The sequence below is a fragment of the Haliotis rufescens genome, unplaced genomic scaffold, assembly GCF_023055435.1.
Source record: "Haliotis rufescens isolate VD_foot unplaced genomic scaffold, xgHalRufe1.0.p SCAF_98, whole genome shotgun sequence".
Lineage (NCBI taxonomy): Eukaryota > Metazoa > Mollusca > Gastropoda > Lepetellida > Haliotidae > Haliotis > Haliotis rufescens.
Window position 1 is genome coordinate 116,724 of NW_025964392.1, and position 24,801 is coordinate 141,524.

The 24,801-nt window shown below is 44.5% G+C and overlaps 1 protein-coding gene across 1 annotated transcript in view; it reads left to right on the plus strand.

Annotated features, from left to right (window-relative positions):
- Positions 1 to 24,801, plus strand: part of LOC124119968 — a 185,632-nt gene that overhangs the window by 10,913 nt on the left and 149,918 nt on the right. The window contains exon 7 of the mRNA XM_048391780.1: positions 286 to 299. Coding sequence (XP_048247737.1) covers positions 286 to 299 — 14 coding nt within the window. The remainder of the gene's footprint in view (positions 1 to 285; positions 300 to 24,801) is intronic.

Here is a 24,801-nt window from a genome sequence, read left to right on the forward strand (position 1 = left end):
GATTATACGATCTTAGGTTTTAACCATGCCTGAGGGACACTACTTAAGTGACACCCACGGACTTGGTTATGGTGCTGACAAATCTTGACACATAATCAGGGTGATCTGTGATTCATACGATCCTAGGTTTTAACCAATGCCCGACGGACACTACTCAATTCAGCAGACCAAAGTGTAGTGTCTACGACGACTGACATAACCGTGTCCCCTAGTTACTGATAAACACTCCATAACTTTATTTAAATATTGCAGTTTTACTTACCCCCCATTTTTATTCTTTTTCAGGAATCCCAGTGCTTGTAAGTGCCATTTTAATTTTTCGAATATTACTTGAAGCATACTTTGACAATATACAAGCATGCATCTGGACATATTCATTTGGAAGCATAACCAAATGAACTGTTTGATTTGGGAATGTGGACGTTCTTGTTTCACAATATACGACTGCCTCTGCACTATAGCCAGAACCAGCATGTGGCGGCAATGTCAGGCTCCTTGTCTGGGAATCTAGCAAAGGGAATTCATTATGTCTCGGATTATTCGAGTTGATATTATCAACAATTCACACTGCTATCTCTGACTGCCACGTAATCCACCATTCACTCCAGCCATCCTCTAGGACAGTCACGTAAATTCAACACAACCAAACAACACATGGATGATAGTATGTCAACACAACCAAACAACACATGGATGATAGTATGTCAACACAACCAAACAACACATGGATGATAGTATGTCAACACAACCAAACAACACATGGATGATAGTATGTCAACACAACCAAACAACACATGGATGATAGTATGTCAACACAACCAAACAACACATGGATGATAGTATGTCAACACAACCAAACAACACATGGGTGATAGTATGTCAACACAACCAAACAACAAATGGATGATAGTATGTCAACACAACCAAACAACACATGGATGATAGTATGTCAACACAACCAAACAACACATGGATGATAGTATGTCAACACAACCAAACAACACATGGATGATAGTATGTCAACACAACCAAACAACACATGGATGATAGTATATCAACACAACCAAGAACACATGGATGATAGTATATCAAATTACGAGACTGCAAGACGCTGTTTCATCCTTCAGATAGGAATATGTTCGGAAGAACAATATACAGTTTCAAGAAACCTTCATATTCCGTAACTAATGCGTTGTCAGCAACTAATCATCAATGGAAGGTTATTATGGATGATCCTGTATCATAATTTTTGATGTCATGCAGAAAGCGAGATATCTTCGACATTAGACTTGTTGCTTTGAATTAAACTATATGACGTAGGTGCTGCCTCACAGCCTTCATGTCCCGCACTGCAGACAAGGACATTTAAAAGCGTCATATGAATATGGTGTGAACATTCATATCTCAAAAAAGTGTCAATGTATTTCATCGAAGATAACAGACACAAATTGTATAAAATAGATAATACAATGTGAAATATACTTGAATTGTGGGAGCATTTTTCCTGTTTTTATCTCGCTTGCATGTTTGCATTTGAAATACACTATTTCTGCCTGTTGACCTAATATGTAACTCACGTACATTATAGCCATGCTACCTGACGACAAAAAAAACTTTACCACTTTATAAATGAAATTGCAAAAAATTGGAAACACAAGTTCAAACTAATCGATGCAAAACACATCGTCCAAATACAACAATGCTCTATGCCGAAAGTGATACAAGTCCGATTTATTTAAAAAGTGCGAAAAAGTGAAAGAAACGTGCCGTTTGGGCAGCCGAAGCAAAGCGTGCAGTTAGAGTTTTAACGATACGGACGGAATGTCTGACACTGATAAAAGACAACAACACAGTAATGCCCCACCTGGCACCTTAACAACGGGGGCGGGCCCTGCGTATTATACAGAGCCACCCATGTCCACATTGCTGGAACGTTTGGTTGCTCCCGTGTTGCTGTAACGAACCTGATGCAACGTTACAGACAGACATCAGACAGGCTAAGAACAGGTAGACAATATACATTACCACCAAGGCAGGTACACCTATGTCTCCACTGCAGTAACACAGACAATATACATTACCACCAAGACAGGCACCCCTATGTCTCCACTGCAGTAACACAGACACCAGACATTAACACCAAGCCAGGCACACCTATGTCTCCACTGCAGTAACACAGACACCAGACATTAACACCAAGACAGGCACCCCTATGTCTCCACTGCAGTAACACAGGCAACATACTTTAACACCAAGACATGCACCCCTATGTCTCCACTGCAGTAACAAAGGCAACATACTTTAACACCAAGACATGCACCCCTATGTCTCCACTGCAGTAACACAGACAAACGACATCAACACCAAAACAGGCACCCCGATGTCTCTACTGCAGTAACACAGACAACATACTTTAACAACAAGACACGCACCCCTATGACTCCCACTGCAGTAACACAGACAACAGACTATAACAACAAGACATGCACCCTTATGTCTCCATTGCAGTAACACAGAAAACAGACATTAACACCAAGACAGGCACACCTATGTCTCCACGGCAGTAACACAGACAACAGACTTTAACACCAAGACAGGCACCCCTATGTCTGCACTGCAGTAAAACAGACAATATACATCAACACCAAGACAGGCACCCCTATGTCTCTACTGCAGTAACACATCACCATACTACAACACCAAGGCACGCACCCCTATGTCTTCACTGCAGTTACACAGACACAATTAATTTACACCAAGACAGGCACCCCTATGTCTCCACTGCAGTAACACAGACAATATACATCAACATCAAGACAGGCATCCCTATGTCTCCACTGCAGTAACACAGACAATATACATCAACATCAAGACAGGCACCCCTATGTCTCTATTGCAGTAACACATCACCATACTACAACACCAAGACACGCACCCCTATGTCTTCAGTGCAGTAACACAGACAACAGACTTCAACAACAAGACATGCATCCCTATGTCTCCACTGCAGTAACACAGACAACAGACATTAACACCAAGACAGGCACCCCTATGTCACCAATGCAGTAACACAGACAACAGACTATAACAACAAGTCATGCACCCCTATGTCTCCACTGCAGTAACACATACAATAGACTTCAACAACAAGATATGCACCCCTATGTCTCCATTGCAGTAACACAGACAAAATTCATTAACAACAAGACAGGCACCCCTATGTCTCCACTGCATTAACACAGACAAAATTCATTTACATCAAGACAGGCACCGCTATGACTCCACTGCAGTAACACAGACAAAATACATTTACATCAAGACAGGCACCGCTATGACTCCACTGCAGTAACAGCGACAACAGACATTAACGCCAAGACAGGTACCCCTATGTCTTCACTGCAGTAACACATACAACAGACTATAACACCAAGACAGGCACCCCTATGTCTCCGCTGCAGTAACCACGACAACAGAATTTAACACCAAGACATGAACCCCTATGTCTCCACTGCAGTAACACAGGCAATAGACATTAACACCAAGACAGGCACCCCTATATCTCCACTCTAGTAACACAGGCAACAGACTATAACAACAAGACAGGCACTCCTATGTCTCCACCGCAGTAACACAGACAGCATACTACAAAACCAAGACAGACACCCCTATGTCTCCACTGCAGTAACACAGACAGCATACTACAACACCAAGTCACGCACCCCTATGTCTCCACTGCAGTAACACAGACAACAGACTATAACAACAAGACATGCACCCCTATGTCTCCACTGCAGCAACACATACAACAGACTTTAACACCAAGACAGGCACCCCTATGTCTCCGCTGCAGTAACCACGACAACAGAATTTAACACCAAGACATGAACCCCTATGTCTCCACTGCAGTAACACAGACAACAGACATTAACACCAAGACAGGCACCCCTATATTTCCACTGTAGTAACACAGGCAACGGACTATAACAACAAGACAGGCACTCCTATGTCTCCACCGCAGTAACACAGACAGCAGACATTAACACCAAGTCACGCACCCCTATGTCTCCACTGCAGTAACACAGACAACAGACTATAACAACAAGACATGCACCCCTATGTCTCCACTGCAGCAACACATACAACAGACTTTAACACCAAGACAGGCACCCTATGTCTCCACTGCAGTAACACAGACAACATAATTTAACACTAAGACATGCACCCCTATGTCTCCACTGCAGTAACGCATACAACAGACTTTAACAGTAAGACAGGCACCCTTATGTCTCCACTGCAGTATCACAGACAACAGACTTTAACATCAAGAAAGGCCCTCCTATGTCTCAACTGCAGTAACACTGACACCAGGCTTTAACACCAAGACAGGCACCCCTATGTCGCCACTGCAGTAACACAGACAACAGACAATAACACCAAGACAGGCACTCCTATGTCTCCACTGTACTAACGCAGACAAAATACATTTACATCAAGACAGGCACCCCTATGTTTCCACGTCAGTAACACATACAACAGACTTTAACACCAAGACAGGCACCCCTATGTTTCCACTGCAGTAACACAGATAACAGACTTTAACAACAAGACAGGCACATCTATATCTCCACCGCAGTAACACAGATAATATACATCAACATCAAGCCAGGCACCCCCATGTCTCCACTGCAGTAATACAGACAATATACATCAACATCAAGACATGCACTCCTATGTCTCCACTGTACTAACGCAGACAAAATACATTTACATCAAGACAGGCACCCCTATGTTTCCACGTCAGTAACACATACAACAGACTTTAACACCAAGACAGGCACCCCTATGTTTCCACTGCAGTAACACAGATAACAGACTTTAACAACAAGACAGGGACATCTATATATCCACCGCAGTAACACAGATAATATACATCAACATCAAGCCAGGCACCCCCATGTCTCCACTGCAGTAACACAGATAATATACATCAACACCAAGGCATGCACCCCTATGTCTCCACTGCAGTAACACAGACAACATACTATAACACCAAGACAGGCACCCCTATGTCTCAACTGCAGTAACACATACAACAGACTTTAACACCAAGACATGCACCCGTATGGCTCCACTGCAGTAACAAAGACAACATACTATAACAACAAGACATACCCTCCTATGTCTCCACTGCAGTAACACATACAATATACTTTAACACCAAGGCATGCACACCTATGTCTCCACTGCAGTAACACAGACATCATACAATCACATCAAGACAGGCACCCCTATGTCTCCACTGCATTAACACATACAACAGACTTTAACACAAAGACATGCACCCCTATGTCTCCACTGCAGTAACACAGACAGCAGACTTTAACACCAAGACATGCACCCCTATGTCTCCACTGCAGTAACAGACAACAGACATTAACACGAAGACAGGAACCCCTATATCTCCACTGCAGTAACAGTGACAACAGGGTTTAACACAAAGACATGCACCCCTATGTCTCCACTGCAGTAATACATACAATAAACATTAACATCAAGACATGCACCCCTATGTCTCCACTGCAGTAACAAAGACAGCAGACTTTAACACCAAGGCAGGCACCCCTATATCTCCACTGCAGTAACACAGACAACATACTTTAACACCAAGACATGCACCCCTATGTCTCCACTGCAGTATCACAGACAACATGCTTTAACAACAAGACAGGCACCCCTATTTCTCCCCTGCAGTAACACCGACAACAGACATTAACGCCAAGACAGGTACCCCTATCTCTTCCATTGCAGTAACACATACAACAGACCTTAACACCAAGACAGGCACCTCTATGTCTCCACTGCAGTAACACAGACAACAGACCTTAACACCAACACAGGCACCCCTATGTATCCACTGCAGTAACACAGACAACAGACTTTAACATCATGACAGTCACTCCTATGTCTCCACTGCAGTAACACTGACAACAGGCTTTAACACCAAGACAGGCACCCCTATGTGTCCACTGCAGTAACACCGACAACAGAATTTCACAACAAGACATGAACCCGTATGTCTCCACTGCAGTTAGACAGAAAATATACATCAACATCAAGACATGCACCCCGATGTCTCAACTACGGTACAACATCACCATACTACAACACCCCGACAGGTACCCTATGTCTCCACTGCAGTAACACAGAAAACAGACTATAACACCAAGACAGGCACCCTATGTCTGCACTGCAGTAACACAGACAACAGGCTTTAACACCAAGACAAGCACCTCTATGTCTCCACTGCAGTAACACAGACAATATACATCACGTCAAGACAGGCACCTCTATGTCTCCACTGCAGCAACACAGACAACAGACATTAACACCAAGACAGGCACTTCTATTTCTCCACTGCAGTAACACAGACAATATACGTCAACACCAAAACAGGCACCCCTATGTCTCCACTGTAGTAACACAGACAACAGCCTATAACAACAAGACAGGCACCCCTATGTCTCCACTGCAGTAACACAGAGAGCATACTACAACACCAAGACACGCACCCCTATGTCTCAACTGCAGTAACACAGACAACAGACATTAACGCCAAGACATGTACCCCTATCTCTTCAATTGCAGTAACACATACAACAGACTTTAAAACCAAGACAGGCACCCTATGTCTCCACTGCAGTAACGCCGACAATAGAATTTAACACCAAGACGGGCACTCCTATGTATTACCTGCTTTCACACTGACAACAGGCTTTCACACCAAGACAGGCACCCCTATGTCGCCACTGCAGTATCACAGACAACAGACTATAACAACAAGACAGGCACCCCTATGTCTCCACTGCAGTAACACAGAGAGCATACTACAACACCAAGACAGGCACCCCTATGTCTCAACTGCAGTAACACAGACAACAGACATTAACGCCAAGACAGGTACCCCTATCTCTTCAATTGCAGTAACACATACAACAGACTTTAACACCAAGACAGGCACCCTATGTCTCCACTGCAGTAACGCCGACAATAGAATTTAACACAAAGACGGGCACTCCTATGTATCCACTGCAGTAACACTGACAACAGGCTTTCACACGAAGACAGGCACCCATATGTCGCCACTGCAGTAACACAGACAACAGACAATAACACCAACACACTCACTCCTCTGTCTCCACTGCACTAACACAGACAAAATACATTTAAATCAAGACAGGCACACATATTATTCCACGTCAGTAACACAGACAACAGACTTTAACACCAAGACAAGCACCCCTATGTCTCCACTGCAGTAACACAGACAACAGACTTTAACAACAAGACAGGCACATCTATATCTCCACCGCAGTAACACAGATAATATACATCAACATCAAGACAGGCACCTCTATGTCTCCACTGCAGTAACACAGACAATTTACATCAACATCAAGACATGCACCCCTATGTCTCCACTGCAGTAACACAGACACCAGACTTAAACACAAAGACATGCACCCCTATGTCTCCACTGCAGTAACACAGACAAAAGACTATAACAACGAGACATACCCTCCTATGTCTCCACTGCAGTAACACATACAACATACTTTAACACCAAGACATGCACCCCTATGTCTCCACTGCAGTAACACAGACAACATACTATAACAACAAGACATAGACCCCTATGTCTCCACTGCAGTAACACAGTCAGCATACTGCAACACCAAGACAGGCACCCCTATGTCTCCACTGCAGTAACACTGACAACAGGCTTTAACACCAAGACAGGTACCCCTATCTCTTCAATTGCAGTAACACATACAACAGACTTGAACACCAAGACAGGCACCCTATGTCTCCAATGCAGTAACACAGAAAGCATACTACAACACCAAGACACGCACCCCTATGTATCCACTGCAGTAACATAGACAACAGGCTTTAACAACAAGGTAGGCACCCCTATGTCGCCACTGCAGTAATACAGACAACAGACATCAACACCAAGACAGGCACCCCTATGTCTCCACTGCAGTAACACAGACAAAATTAATTTACACCAAGACAGGCACATCTATGTCTCCACTGCAGTAACACAGACAGCATACGACAACACCAAGACACGCACCCCTATGTCTCCACTGAAGTAACACAGACAGCAGACATTAACACAAAGACAGGCACCCCTATGTCTCCACTGCAGTAACACAGACAGCAGACTTTAACGCCAAGACAGGTACCCCTTTCTCTTCAAATGCAGTAACACATGCAACAGAATTTAACACCAAGACATGAACCCCTATGTCTCCACTGCAGTAACACAGACAACAGACTTTAACATTAATACAGGCACTCCTATGTCTCCACTGCACTAACACAGACAAAATACATTTACATCAAGAAAGGCACCCCTATGTTTCCACGTCAGTAACACAGACAACATACTTTAACACCAAGACATGCACCCATATGTCTCCACGGCAGTAACACAGACAACAGACTTTAACACCAAGACATGCACCCATATGTCTCCACGGCAGTAACACAGACAACATACTACAACAAGACATAGACCCCCATGTCTCCAATGCAGTAACACAGACAATATACATCAACATAAAGACATGCACCCCGATGTCTCCACTGCAGTAACACCGACAACAGAATTTAACACCAAGACGTGAACCCCTATGTCTCCACTGCAGTAACACAGACAATATACATCAACATCAAGACAGGCACCCCTATGTCTCCACTGTAGTAACACAGACAACAGACTATAACAACAAGACAAGCACCCCTATGTCTCCACTGCAGTAACACAGACAGCATACTACAACACCAAGACACGCACCCCTATGTCTCCACTGTAGTAACACAGACAACAGACTATAACAACAAGACAGGCACCCCTATGTCTCCACTGCAGTAACACAGAGAGCATACTACAACACCAAGACACGCACCCCTATGTCTCCACTGAAGTAACACAGACAGCAGACATTAACACCAAGACAGGCACCCCTATGTCTCCACTGCAGTAACACAGACAATATACATCAACATCAAGACAGGCACCCCTATGTCTCCACTGTAGTAACACAGACAACAGACTATAACAACAAGACAAGCACCCCTATGTCTCCACTGCAGTAACACAGACAGCATACTACAACACCAAGACACGCACCCCTATGTCTCCACTGTAGTAACACAGACAACAGACTATAACAACAAGACAGGCACCCCTATGTCTCCACTGCAGTAACACAGAGAGCATACTACAACACCAAGACACGCACCCCTATGTCTCCACTGAAGTAACACAGACAGCAGACATTAACACAAAGACAGGCACCCCTATGTCTCCACTGCAGTAACACAGACAACAGACGTTAACACCAAGACAAGCACCTCTATGTCTCCACTGCAGTAACACCGACAACAGACATTAACGCCAAGACAGGTACCCCTATCTCTTCAATTGAGTAACACATACAACAGATTTTAACAACAAGACAGGCACCCTATGTCTCCACCGCAGTAATGCCGACAACAGAATTTAACACCAAGACATGTACCCCTATGTCTCCACTGCAGTAACACATACAACAGACTTTAACACCAAGACATGCACCCCTATGTCTCCACTGCAGTATCACAGACAACAGACTTTAACATCAATACAGGCACTCCTATGTCTCCACTGCACTAACACAGACAAAATACACTTACATCAAGAAAGGCACCCCTATGTTTCCACGTCAGTAACAAAGACAACATACTTTAACACCAAGACATGCACCCATATGTCTCCACGGAAGTAACACAGACAACAGACTTTAACACCAAGACATGCACCCATATGTCTCCACGGCAGTAACACAGACAACATACTACAACAAGACATACACCCCTATGTCTCCAATGCAGTAACACAGACAATATACATCACCATAAAGACATGCACCCCGATGTCTCCACTGCAGTAACACCGACAACAGACATTAACGCCAAGACAGGTACCCCTATCTCTTCAATTGCAGTAACACATAAAACAGACTTTAACACCAAGACAGGCACCCTATGTCTCCACTGCAGTAACGCCGACAATAGAATTTAACACCAAGACGGGCACTCCTATGTATCACCTGCAGTAACACAGACAACAGACATTAACGCCAAGACAGGTACCCCTATCTCTTCAATTGCAGTAACACATACAACAGACTTTAACACCAAGACAGGCACCTCTATGTCTCCACCGCAGTAATGCCGACAACAGAATTTCACACCAAGACATGAACCCCTATGTCTCCACTGCAGTAACACAGACAACAGACTTTAACATTAATACAGGCACTCCTATGTCTCCACTGCACTAACACAGACAAAATACATTTACATCAAGAAAGGCACCCCTATGTTTCCACGTCAGTAACACAGACAACATACTTTAACACCAAGACATGCACCCATATGTCTCCACGGCAGTAACACAGACAACAGACTTTAACACCAAGACATGCACCCATATGTCTCCACGGCAGTAACACAGACAACAGACTTTAACACCAAGACGTGAACCCCTATGTCTCCACTGCAGTAACACAGACAATATACATCAACATCAAGACAGGCACCCCTATGTCTCCACTGTAGTAACACAGACAACAGACTATAACAACAAGACAAGCACCCCTATGTCTCCACTGCAGTAACACAGACAGCATACTACAACACCAAGACACGCACCCCTATGTCTCCACTGTAGTAACACAGACAACAGACTATAACAACAAGACAGGCACCCCTATGTCTCCACTGCAGTAACACAGAGAGCATACTACAACACCAAGACACGCACCCCTATGTCTCCACTGAAGTAACACAGACAGCAGACATTAACACCAAGACAGGCACCCCTATGTCTCCACTGCAGTAACACAGACAATATACATCAACATCAAGACAGGCACCCCTATGTCTCCACTGTAGTAACACAGACAACAGACTATAACAACAAGACAAGCACCCCTATGTCTCCACTGCAGTAACACAGACAGCATACTACAACACCAAGACACGCACCCCTATGTCTCCACTGTAGTAACACAGACAACAGACTATAACAACAAGACAGGCACCCCTATGTCTCCACTGCAGTAACACAGAGAGCATACTACAACACCAAGACACGCACCCCTATGTCTCCACTGAAGTAACACAGACAGCAGACATTAACACAAAGACAGGCACCCCTATGTCTCCGCTGCAGTAACACAGACAACAGACGTTAACACCAAGACATGCACCACTATGTCTCCACTGCAGTAATGCCGACAACAGAATTTAACACCAAGACATGTACCCCTATGTCTCCACTGCAGTAACACATACAACAGACTTTAACATCAATACAGGCACTCCTATGTCTCCACTGCACTAACACAGACAAAATACACTTACATCAAGAAAGGCACCCCTATGTTTCCACGTCAGTAACACAGACAACATACTTTAACACCAAGACATGCACCCATATGTCTCCACGGAAGTAACACAGACAACAGACTTTAACACCAAGACATGCACCCATATGTCTCCACGGCAGTAACACAGACAACATACTACAACAAGACATAGACCCCTATGTCTCCAATGCAGTAACACAGACAATATACATCACCATAAAGACATGCACCCCGATGTCTCCACTGCAGTAACACCGACAACAGACATTAACTCCAAGACAGGTACCCCTATCTCTTCAATTGCAGTAACACATACAACAGACTTTAACACCAAGACAGGCACCCTATGTCTCCACTGCAGTAACGCCGACAATAGAATTTAACACCAAGACGGGCACTCCTATGTATCACCTGCAGTAACACTGACAACAGGCTTTCACACCAAGACAGGCACCCCTATGTCTCCACTGCAGTAACACAGAGAGCATACTACAACACCAAGACAGGCACCCCTATGTCTCAACTGCAGTAACACAGACAACAGACATTAACGCCAAGACAGGTACCCCTATCTCTTCAATTGCAGTAACACATACAACAGACTTTAACACCAAGACAGGCACCCTATGTCTCCACTGCAGTAACGCCGACAATAGAATTTAACACAAAGACGGGCACTCCTATGTATCCACTGCAGTAACACTGACAACAGGCTTTCACACTAAGACAGGCACCCATATGTCGCCACTGCAGTAACACAGACAACAGACAATAACACCAACACACTCACTCCTCTGTCTCCACTGCACTAACACAGACAAAATACATTTAAATCAAGACAGGCACACCCATTATTCCACGTCAGTAACACAGACAACAGACTTTAACACCAAGACAGGCACCCCTATGTCTCCACTGCAGTAACACAGACAACAGACTTTAACAACAAGACAGGCACATCTATATCTCCACCGCAGTAACACAGATAATATACATCAACATCAAGACAGGCACCTCTATGTCTCCACTGCAGTAACACAGACAATTTACATCAACATCAAGACATGCACCCCTATGTCTCCACTGCAGTAACACAGTCAGCATACTGCAACACCAAGACAGGCGCCCCTATGTCTCCACTGCAGTAACACTGACAACAGGCTTTAACACCAAGACAGGTACCCCTATCTCTTCAATTGCAGTAACACATACAACAGACTTTAACACCAAGACAGGCACCCTATGTCTCCAATGCAGTAACACAGAAAGCATACTACAACACCAAGACACGCACCCCTATGTATCCACTGCAGTAACATAGACAACAGGCTTTAACAACAAGGTAGGCACCCCTATCTCGCCACTGCAGTAACACAGACAACAGACATCAACACCAAGACAGGCACCCCTATGTCTCCACTGAAGTAACACAGACAGCAGACATTAACACAAAGACAGGCACCCCTATGTCTCCACTGCAGTAACACAGACAACAGACTTTAACGCCAAGACAGGTACCCCTTTCTCTTCAAATGCAGTAACACATGCAACAGACTTTAACACCAAGACAGGCACCCCTATGTCTCCACCGCAGTAATGCCGACAACAGAATTTAACACCAAGACATGAACCCCTATGTCTCCGCTGCACTAACACAGACAACAGACTTTAACATTAATACAGGCACTCCTATGTCTCCACTGCACTAACACAGACAAAATACATTTACATCAAGAAAGGCACCCCTATGTTTCCACGTCAGTAACACAGACAACATACTTTAACACCAAGACATGCACCCATATGTCTCCACGGCAGTAACACAGACAACAGACTTTAACACCAAGACATGCACCCATATGTCTCCACGGCAGTAACACAGACAACATACTACAACAAGACATAGACCCCCATGTCTCCAATGCAGTAACACAGACAATATACATCAACATAAAGACATGCACCCCGATGTCTCCACTGCAGTAACACCGACAACAGAATTTAACACCAAGACGTGAACCCCTATGTCTCCACTGCAGTAACACAGACAATATACATCAACATCAAGACAGGCACCCCTATGTCTCCACTGCAGTAACACAGACAACAGACTATAACAACAAGACAAGCACCCCTATGTCTCCACTGCAGTAACACAGACAGCATACTACAACACCAAGACACGCACCCCTATGTCTCCACTGTAGTAACACAGACAACAGACTATAACAACAAGACAGGCACCCCTATGTCTCCACTGCAGTAACACAGAGAGCATACTACAACACCAAGACACGCACCCCTATGTCTCCACTGAAGTAACACAGACAGCAGACATTAACACCAAGACAGGCACCCCTATGTCTCCACTGCAGTAACACAGACAATATACATCAACATCAAGACAGGCACCCCTATGTCTCCACTGTAGTAACACAGACAACAGACTATAACAACAAGACAAGCACCCCTATGTCTCCACTGCAGTAACACAGACAGCATACTACAACACCAAGACACGCACCCCTATGTCTCCACTGTAGTAACACAGACAACAGACTATAACAACAAGACAGGCACCCCTATGTCTCCACTGCAGTAACACAGAGAGCATACTACAACACCAAGACACGCACCCCTATGTCTCCACTGAAGTAACACTGACAGCAGACATTAACACAAAGACAGGCACCCCTATGTCTCCACTGCAGTAACACAGACAACAGACGTTAACACCAAGACATGCACCTCTATGTCTCCACTGCAGTAACACCGACAACAGACATTAACGCCAAGACAGGTACCCCTATCTCTTCAATTGAGTAACACATACAACAGATTTTAACAACAAGACAGGCACCCTATGTCTCCACCGCAGTAATGCCGACAACAGAATTTAACACCAAGACATGTACCCCTATGTCTCCACTGCAGTAACACATACAACAGACTTTAACATCAATACAGGCACTCCTATGTCTCCACTTCACTAACACAGACAAAATACACTTACATCAAGAAAGGCACCCCTATGTTTCCACGTCAGTAACACAGACAACATACTTTAACACCAAGACATGCACCCATATGTCTCCACGGCAGTAACACAGACAACAGACTTTAACACCAAGACATGCACCCATATGTCTCCACGGCAGTAACACAGACAACATACTACAACAAGACATAGACCCCTATGTCTCCAATGCAGTAACACAGACAATATACATCAACATAAAGACTTGCACCCCGATGTCTCCACTGCAGTAACACCGACAACAGAATTTAACACCGAGACGTGAACCCCTATGTCTCCACTGCATTAACACAGACAATATACATCAACATCAAGACATGCACCCCGATGTCTCCACTGCAGTAACACATCACCATACTACAACACCACGACAGGTACCCAATGTCTCCACTGCAGTAACACAGACAAGAGACTATAACACCGAGACAGGCACCCTATGTATCCACTGCAGTAACACTGACAACAGACTTTAACACCAAGACATGCATCTCTATGTCTCCACTGCAGTAACACAGACAATATACATCACATCAAGACAGGCACCTCTATGTCTCCACTGCAGTAACACAGACAACAGACATTAACACCAAGACAGGCACCCCTATGTCTCCACTGCAGTAACACAGACAATATACATCAACATCAAGACAGGCACCCCTATGTCTCCACTGTAGTAACACAGACAACAGACTATAACAACAAGACAAGCACCCCTATGTCTCCACTGCAGTAACACAGACAGCATACTACAACACCAAGACACGCACCCCTATGTCTCCACTGTAGTAACACAGACAACAGACTATAACAACAAGACAGGCACCCCTATGTCTCCACTGCAGTAACACAGAGAGCATACTACAACACCAAGACACGCACCCCTATGTCTCCACTGAAGTAACACAGACAGCAGACATTAACAGAAAGACAGGCACCCCTATGTCTCCACTGCAGTAACACAGACAACAGACTTTAACACCAAGACATGCACCTCTATGTCTCCACTGCAGTAACACCGACAACAGACATTAACGCCAAGACAGGTACCCCTATCTCTTCAATTGAGTAACACATACAACAGATTTTAACAACAAGACAGGCACCCTATGTCTCCACCGCAGTAATGCCGACAACAGAATTTAACACCAAGACATGTACCCCTATGTCTCCACTGCAGTAACACATACAACAGACTTTAACACCAAGACAGGCACCCCTATGTCTCCACTGCAGTATCACAGACAACAGACTTTAACATCAATACAGGCACTCCTATGTCTCCACTGCACTAACACAGACAAAATACACTTACATCCAGAAAGGCACCCCTATGTTTCCACGTCAGTAACACAGACAACATACTTTAACACCAAGACATGCACCCATATGTCTCCACGGAAGTAACACAGACAACAGACTTTAACACCAAGACATGCACCCATATGTCTCCACGGCAGTAACACAGACAACATACTACAACAAGACATAGACCCCTATGTCTCGAATGCAGTAACACAGACAATATACATCAACATAAAGACATGCACCCCGATGTCTCCACTGCAGTAACACCGACAACAGAATTTAACACCGAGACGTGAACCCCTATGTCTCCACTGCAGTAACACAGACAATATACATCAACATCAAGACATGCACCCCGATGTCTCCACTGCAGTAACACATCACCATACTACAACACCACGACAGGTACCCAATGTCTCCACTGCAGTAACACAGACAAGAGACTATAACACCGAGACAGGCACCCTATGTATCCACTGCAGTAACACTGACAACAGACTTTAACACCAAGACATGCATCTCTATGTCTCCACTGCAGTAACACAGACAATATACATCACATCAAGACAGGCACCTCTATGTCTCCACTGCAGTAACACAGACAACAGACATTAACACCAAGACAGGCACCCCTATGTCTCCACTGTAGTAACATAGACAACAGACTATAACAACAAGACAAGCACCCCTATGTCTCCACTGCAGTAACACAGACAATATACATCAACATCAAGACAGGCACCCCTATGTCTCCACTGTAGTAACATAGACAACAGACTATAACAACAAGACAAGCACCCCTATGTCTCCACTGCAGTAACACAGACAGCATACTACAACACCAAGACACGCACCCCTATGTCTCCACTGCAGTAACACAGACAACAGACTATAACAACAAGACAGGCACCCCTATGTCTCCACTGCAGTAACACAGAGAGCATACTACAACACCAAGACACGCACCTCTATGTCTCCACTGAAGTAACACAGACAGCAGACATTAACACAAAGACAGGCACCCCTATGTCTCCACTGCAGTAACACATACAACAGACTTTAACACCAAGACAGGCACCCCAATGTCTCCACTGCAGTATCACAGACAACAGACTTTAACATCAATACAGGCACTCCTATGTCTCCACTGCACTAACACAGACAAAATACATTTACATCAAGAAAGGCACCCCTATGTTTCCACGTCAGTAACACAGACAACAGACTTGAACATCAAGACAGGCACCCTATGTCTCCACTGCAGTTACACAGACAACAGACTTTAACAAAAAGACAGGCACATCTATACCTCCACCGCATTAACAAAGATAATATACATCAACATCAAGACAGGCACCCCTATGTATCCACTGCAGTAACACAGACAACAGACTTTAACACCAAGGCATGCACCCCTATGTCTCCACTGCAGTAACACAGACAACAGACTATAACAACAAAACATACCCCCCTATGTCTCCACTGCAGTAACACATACAACATACTTTAACACCAAGACATGCACCCATATGTCTCCACGGCAGTAACACAGACAACATACTACAACAAGACATAGACCCCTATGTCTCCAATGCAGTAACACAGACAATATACATCAACATCAAGACATGCACCCCGATGTCTCCACTGCAGTAACACCGACAACAGAATTTAACACCAAGACATGAACCCCTATGTCTCCACTGCAGTAACACAGACAATATACATCAACATCAAGACATGCACCCCGATGTCTCCACTGCAGTAACACATCACCATACTACAACACCACGACAGGTACCCAATGTCTCCACTGCAGTAACACAGACAACAGACTATCACACGGAGACAGGCACCCTATGTCTCCACTGCAGTAACACTGACAACAGACTTTAACACCAAGACATGCATCTCTATGTCTCCACTGCAGTAACACAGACAATATACATCACATCAAGACAGGCACCTCTATGTCTCCACTGCAGTAACACAGACAACAGACATTAACACCAAGACAGGCACCTCTATATCTCCACTGTAGTAACACAGACAACAGACTATAACAACAAGACAGGCACTTCTATGTCTCCACTGCAGTAACACAGACAATATACATCAACATCAAGACATGCACCTCTATGTCTCCACTGCAGTAACACAGACAATATACATCAACATCAAGACATGCACCCCGATGTCTCATCTGCAGTAACACATCACCATACTACAACACCAAGACAGGCACCCCTATGTCTCCACTGCAGTAACACAGACAACAGACTTTAACACCAAGACATTGCACCTCTATTTATCCACTGCAGTAACACAGACAATATACATCACATCAAGACAGGCACCTCCAGGTCTCCACTGCAGTAACACAGACGACAGACATTAACATCAAGACTGGCACCTCTATGTCTCCACTGCAGTAACACAGACAACAGACTTTAACACCAAGACAGCCACCCCTATGTCTCCACTGCAAAACACAGACAACAGACTTTAACACCAAGACAGCCACCCCTATGTCTCCAATGCAGTAACACAGACAATATACATCAACATCAAGACATGCACCCCTATGTCTCCACTGCAGTAACACATATAATATACATCAACATCAAGACAGGCACCCCTATATCTCCAATGCAGTAACACAGACAAAATACATTTACATCAAGACAGGCACCGCTATGACTCTATTGCAGTAACACGGACAACAGACATTAACGCCAAGACAAATACCCCTATGTCTTCACTGCAGTAACACATACAACAGACTTTAACACCAAGACAGGCACCCCTATGTCTCCACTGCAGTAACACAGACAACAGACTTTAACACCAAGACATGCACCCCTATGTCTCAACTGCAGTAACACAGACAACAGACTATAAAAAGAAGACATGCACCCCTATGTCTCCACTGCAGTAACACAGACACTATACATCAACATCAAGACAGGCACTACTATGTCTCCACTGCAGTAACACATACAACAGACTTTAACACCAAGACATGCATCTCTATGTCTCCACTGCAGTAACACAGACAATATACATCACATCAAGACAGGCACCTCTATGTCTCCACTGCAGTAACACAGACAACAGACATTAACACCAAGACAGGCACCTCTATATCTCCACTGTAGTAACACAGACAACAGACTATAACAACAAGACAGGCACTTCTATGTCTCCACTGCAGTAACACAGACAATATACATCAACATCAAGACATGCACCTCTATGTCTCCACTGCAGTAACACAGACAATATACATCAACATCAAGACATGCACCCCGATGTCTCATCTGCAGTAACACATCACCATACTACAACACCAAGACAGGCACCCCTATGTCTCCACTGCAGTAACACAGACAACAGACTTTAACACCAAGACATTGCACCTCTATTTATCCACTGCAGTAACACAGACAATATACATCACATCAAGACAGGCACCTCCAGGTCTCCACTGCAGTAACACAGACGACAGACATTAACATCAAGACTGGCACCTCTATGTCTCCACTGCAGTAACACAGACAACAGACTTTAACACCAAGACAGCCACCCCTATGTCTCCACTGCAAAACACAGACAACAGACTTTAACACCAAGACAGCCACCCCTATGTCTCCAATGCAGTAACACAGACAATATACATCAACATCAAGACATGCACCCCTATGTCTCCACTGCAGTAACACATATAATATACATCAACATCAAGACAGGCACCCCTATATCTCCAATGCAGTAACACAGACAAAATACATTTACATCAAGACAGGCACCGCTATGACTCTATTGCAGTAACACGGACAACAGACATTAACGCCAAGACAAATACCCCTATGTCTTCACTGCAGTAACACATACAACAGACTTTAACACCAAGACAGGCACCCCTATGTCTCCACTGCAGTAACACAGACAACAGACTTTAACACCAAGACATGCACCCCTATGTCTCCACGGCAGTAACACAGACAACAGACTATAAAAAGAAGACATGCACCCCTATGTCTCCACTGCAGTAACACAGACACTATACATCAACATCAAGACAGGCACTACTATGTCTCCACTGCAGTAACACATACAACAGACATTAACAACAAGACAGGCACCCCTATGTCTCTACTGCAGTAACACAGAGAACATTCAGTTCCACCAAGACAGGCACATCTATGTCTCCACTGCAGTAACACTGACAACAGGCTTTAACACCAAGACAGGCACCCCTATGTGACCACTTCAGTAACACAGACAACAGACTTCAACAACAAGACATGCACCCCTATGTCTCCACTGCAGTAACACAGACAACAGACTATAACAACAAGACAGGCACCCCTATGTCTCCACTGCAGTAACACAGAGAGCATACTACAACACCAAGACACGCACCTCTATGTCTCCACTGAAGTAACACAGACAGCAGACATTAACACAAAGACAGGCACCCCTATGTCTCCACTGCAGTAACACATACAACAGACTTTAACACCAAGACAGGCACCCCTATGTCTCCACTGCAGTATCACAGACAACAGACTTTAACATCAATACAGGCACTCCTATGTCTCCACTGCACTAACACAGACAAAATACATTTACATCAAGAAAGGCACCCCTATGTTTCCACGTCAGTAACACAGACAACAGACTTGAACATCAAGACAGGCACCCTATGTCTCCACTGCAGTTACACAGACAACAGACTTTAACAAAAAGACAGGCACATCTATACCTCCACCGCATTAACAAAGATAATATACATCAACATCAAGACAGGCACCCCTATGTATCCACTGCAGTAACACAGACAACAGACTTTAACACCAAGGCATGCACCCCTATGTCTCCACTGCAGTAACACAGACAACAGACTATAACAACAAAACATACCCCCCTATGTCTCCACTGCAGTAACACATACAACATACTTTAACACCAAGACATGCACCCATATGTCTCCACGGCAGTAACACAGACAACATACTACAACAAGACATAGACCCCTATGTCTCCAATGCAGTAACACAGACAATATACATCAACATCAAGACATGCACCCCGATGTCTCCACTGCAGTAACACCGACAACAGAATTTAACACCAAGACATGAACCCCTATGTCTCCACTGCAGTAACACAGACAATATACATCAACATCAAGACATGCACCCCGATGTCTCCACTGCAGTAACACATCACCATACTACAACACCACGACAGGTACCCAATGTCTCCACTGCAGTAACACAGACAACAGACTATCACACGGAGACAGGCACCCTATGTCTCCACTGCAGTAACACTGACAACAGACTTTAACACCAAGACATGCATCTCTATGTCTCCACTGCAGTAACACAGACAATATACATCACATCAAGACAGGCACCTCTATGTCTCCACTGCAGTAACACAGACAACAGACATTAACACCAAGACAGGCACCTCTATATCTCCACTGTAGTAACACAGACAACAGACTATAACAACAAGACAGGCACTTCTATGTCTCCACTGCAGTAACACAGACAATATACATCAACATCAAGACATGCACCTCTATGTCTCCACTGCAGTAACACAGACAATATACATCAACATCAAGACATGCACCCCGATGTCTCATCTGCAGTAACACATCACCATACTACAACACCAAGACAGGCACCCCTATGTCTCCACTGCAGTAACACAGACAACAGACTTTAACACCAAGACATTGCACCTCTATTTATCCACTGCAGTAACACAGACAATATACATCACATCAAGACAGGCACCTCCAGGTCTCCACTGCAGTAACACAGACGACAGACATTAACATCAAGACTGGCACCTCTATGTCTCCACTGCAGTAACACAGACAACAGACTTTAACACCAAGACAGCCACCCCTATGTCTCCACTGCAAAACACAGACAACAGACTTTAACACCAAGACAGCCACCCCTATGTCTCCAATGCAGTAACACAGACAATATACATCAACATCAAGACATGCACCCCTATGTCTCCACTGCAGTAACACATATAATATACATCAACATCAAGACAGGCACCCCTATATCTCCAATGCAGTAACACAGACAAAATACATTTACATCAAGACAGGCACCGCTATGACTCTATTGCAGTAACACGGACAACAGACATTAACGCCAAGACAAATACCCCTATGTCTTCACTGCAGTAACACATACAACAGACTTTAACACCAAGACAGGCACCCCTATGTCTCCACTGCAGTAACACAGACAACAGACTTTAACACCAAGACATGCACCCCTATGTCTCAACTGCAGTAACACAGACAACAGACTATAAAAAGAAGACATGCACCCCTATGTCTCCACTGCAGTAACACAGACACTATACATCAACATCAAGACAGGCACTACTATGTCTCCACTGCAGTAACACATACAACAGACATTAACAACAAGACAGGCACCCCTATGTCTCTACTGCAGTAACACAGAGAACATTCAGTTCCACCAAGACAGGCACATCTATGTCTCCACTGCAGTAACACTGACAACAGGCTTTAACACCAAGACAGGCACCCCTATGTGACCACTTCAGTAACACAGACAACAGACTTCAACAACAAGACATGCACCCCTATGTCTCAACTGCAGTAACACAGACAACAGACATTAACACCAAGACAGGCACCTCTATGCCTCCACTGCAGTAACACAGAAAACAGACTTTTAACACCAAGACAGGCACCCCTATGTCTCCACTGCAGTAACACAGACAACAGACTTTAACATCAAGACATGCACCCCAATGTGTCCACTGCAGTAACACAGACAATATACATCAACACCACGACAGGCACCCTATGTCGCCACTGCAGTAACACAGACAATAGACTATAACACCAAGACAGGCACCCTATGTCTCCACTGCAGTAACACAGACAACAGACTTTAACACCAAGACAGGCACCCTATGTCTCCACTGCAGTAACACCGACAACAGAATTTAACAACAAGACATGAACCCCTATGTCTCCACTGCAGTAACACAGAAAATATACATCAACATCAAGACATGCACCCCTATGTCTCCACTGCAGTACCACATCACCATACTACAACACCACGACAGGTACCCTATGTCTCCACTGCAGTAACACAGAAAACAGACTATAACACCAAGACAGGCACCCTATGTCTCCACTGCAGTAACACAGACAACAGGCTTTAACACCAAGACAAGCACCTCTATGTCTCCACTGCAGTAACACAGACAATATACATCACGTCAAGACAGGCACCTCTATGTCTCCACTGCAGTAACACAGACCACAGACATTAACACCAAGACAGGCACTTCTATGTCTCCACTGCAGTAACACAGACAATATACATCAACACCAAAACAGGCACCCCTATGTCTCCACTGTAGTAACACAGACAACAGACTATAACAACAAGACAGGCACCCCTATGTCTCCACTGCTGTAACACAGAGAGCATACTACAACACCAAGACAGGCACCCCTATGTCTCAACTGCAGTAACACCGACATCAGACATTAACGCCAAGACAGGTACCCCTATCTCTTCAATTGCAGTAACACATACAACAGACTTTAACACCAAGACAGGCACCCTATGTCTCCACCGCAGTAATGCCGACAACAGAATTTAACACCAAGACATGAACCCCTATGTCTCCACTGCAGTAACACAGACAACAGACTTTAACATCAATACAGGCACTCCTATGTCTCCACTGCACTAACACAGACAAAATACATTTACATCAAGAAAGGCACCCCTATGTTTCCACGTCAGTAACACAGACAACATACTTTAACACCAAGACATGCACCCATATGTCTCCACGGCAGTAACACAGACAACATATTACAACAAGACATAGACCCCTATGTCTCCAATGCAGTAACACAGACAATATACATCAACATAAAGACATGCACCCCGATGTCTCCACTGCAGTAACACAGACAACAGAATTTAACACCAAGACGTGAACCCCTATGTCTCCACTGCAGTAACACAGACAATATACATCAACATCAAGACATGCACCCCGATGTCTCCACTGCAGTAACACATCACCATACTACAACACCACGACAGGTACCCAATGTCTCCACTGCAGTAACACAGACAACAGACTATAACACCAAGACAGGCACCCTATGTATCCACTGCAGTAACACAGACAACAGACTTTAACACCAAGACATGCATCTCTATGTCTCCAATGCAGTAACACAGACAATATACATCGCATCAAGACAGGCACCTCTATGTCTCCACTGCAGTAACACAGACAACAGACATTAACACCAACACAGGCACCCCTATGTCTCCACTGCAGTAACACAGACAGCATACTACAACACCAAGACACGCACCCCTATGTCTCCACTGTAGTAACACAGACAACAGACTAAAACAACAAGACAGGCACCCCTATGTCTCCACTGCAGTAACACAGAGAGCATACTACAACACCAAGACACGCACCCCTATGTCTCCACTGAAGTAACACAGACAGCAGACATTAACACCAAGACAGGCACCCCTATGTCTCCACTGCAGTAACACAGACAACAGACTTTAACACGAAGACATGCACCTCTATGTCTCCACTGCAGTAACACCGACAACAGACATTAACGCCAAGACAGGTACCCCTATCTCTTCAATTGCAGTAACACATACAACAGATTTTAACAACAAGACAGGCACCCTATGTCTCCACCGCAGTAATGCCGACAACAGAATTTAACACCAAGACATGAACCCCTATGTCTCCACTGCAGTAACACATACAACAGACTTTAACACCAAGACAGGCACCCCTATGTCCCCACTGCAGTATCACAGACAACAGATTTTAACATCAATACAGGCACTCCTATGTCTCCACTGCACTAACACAGACAATATACAT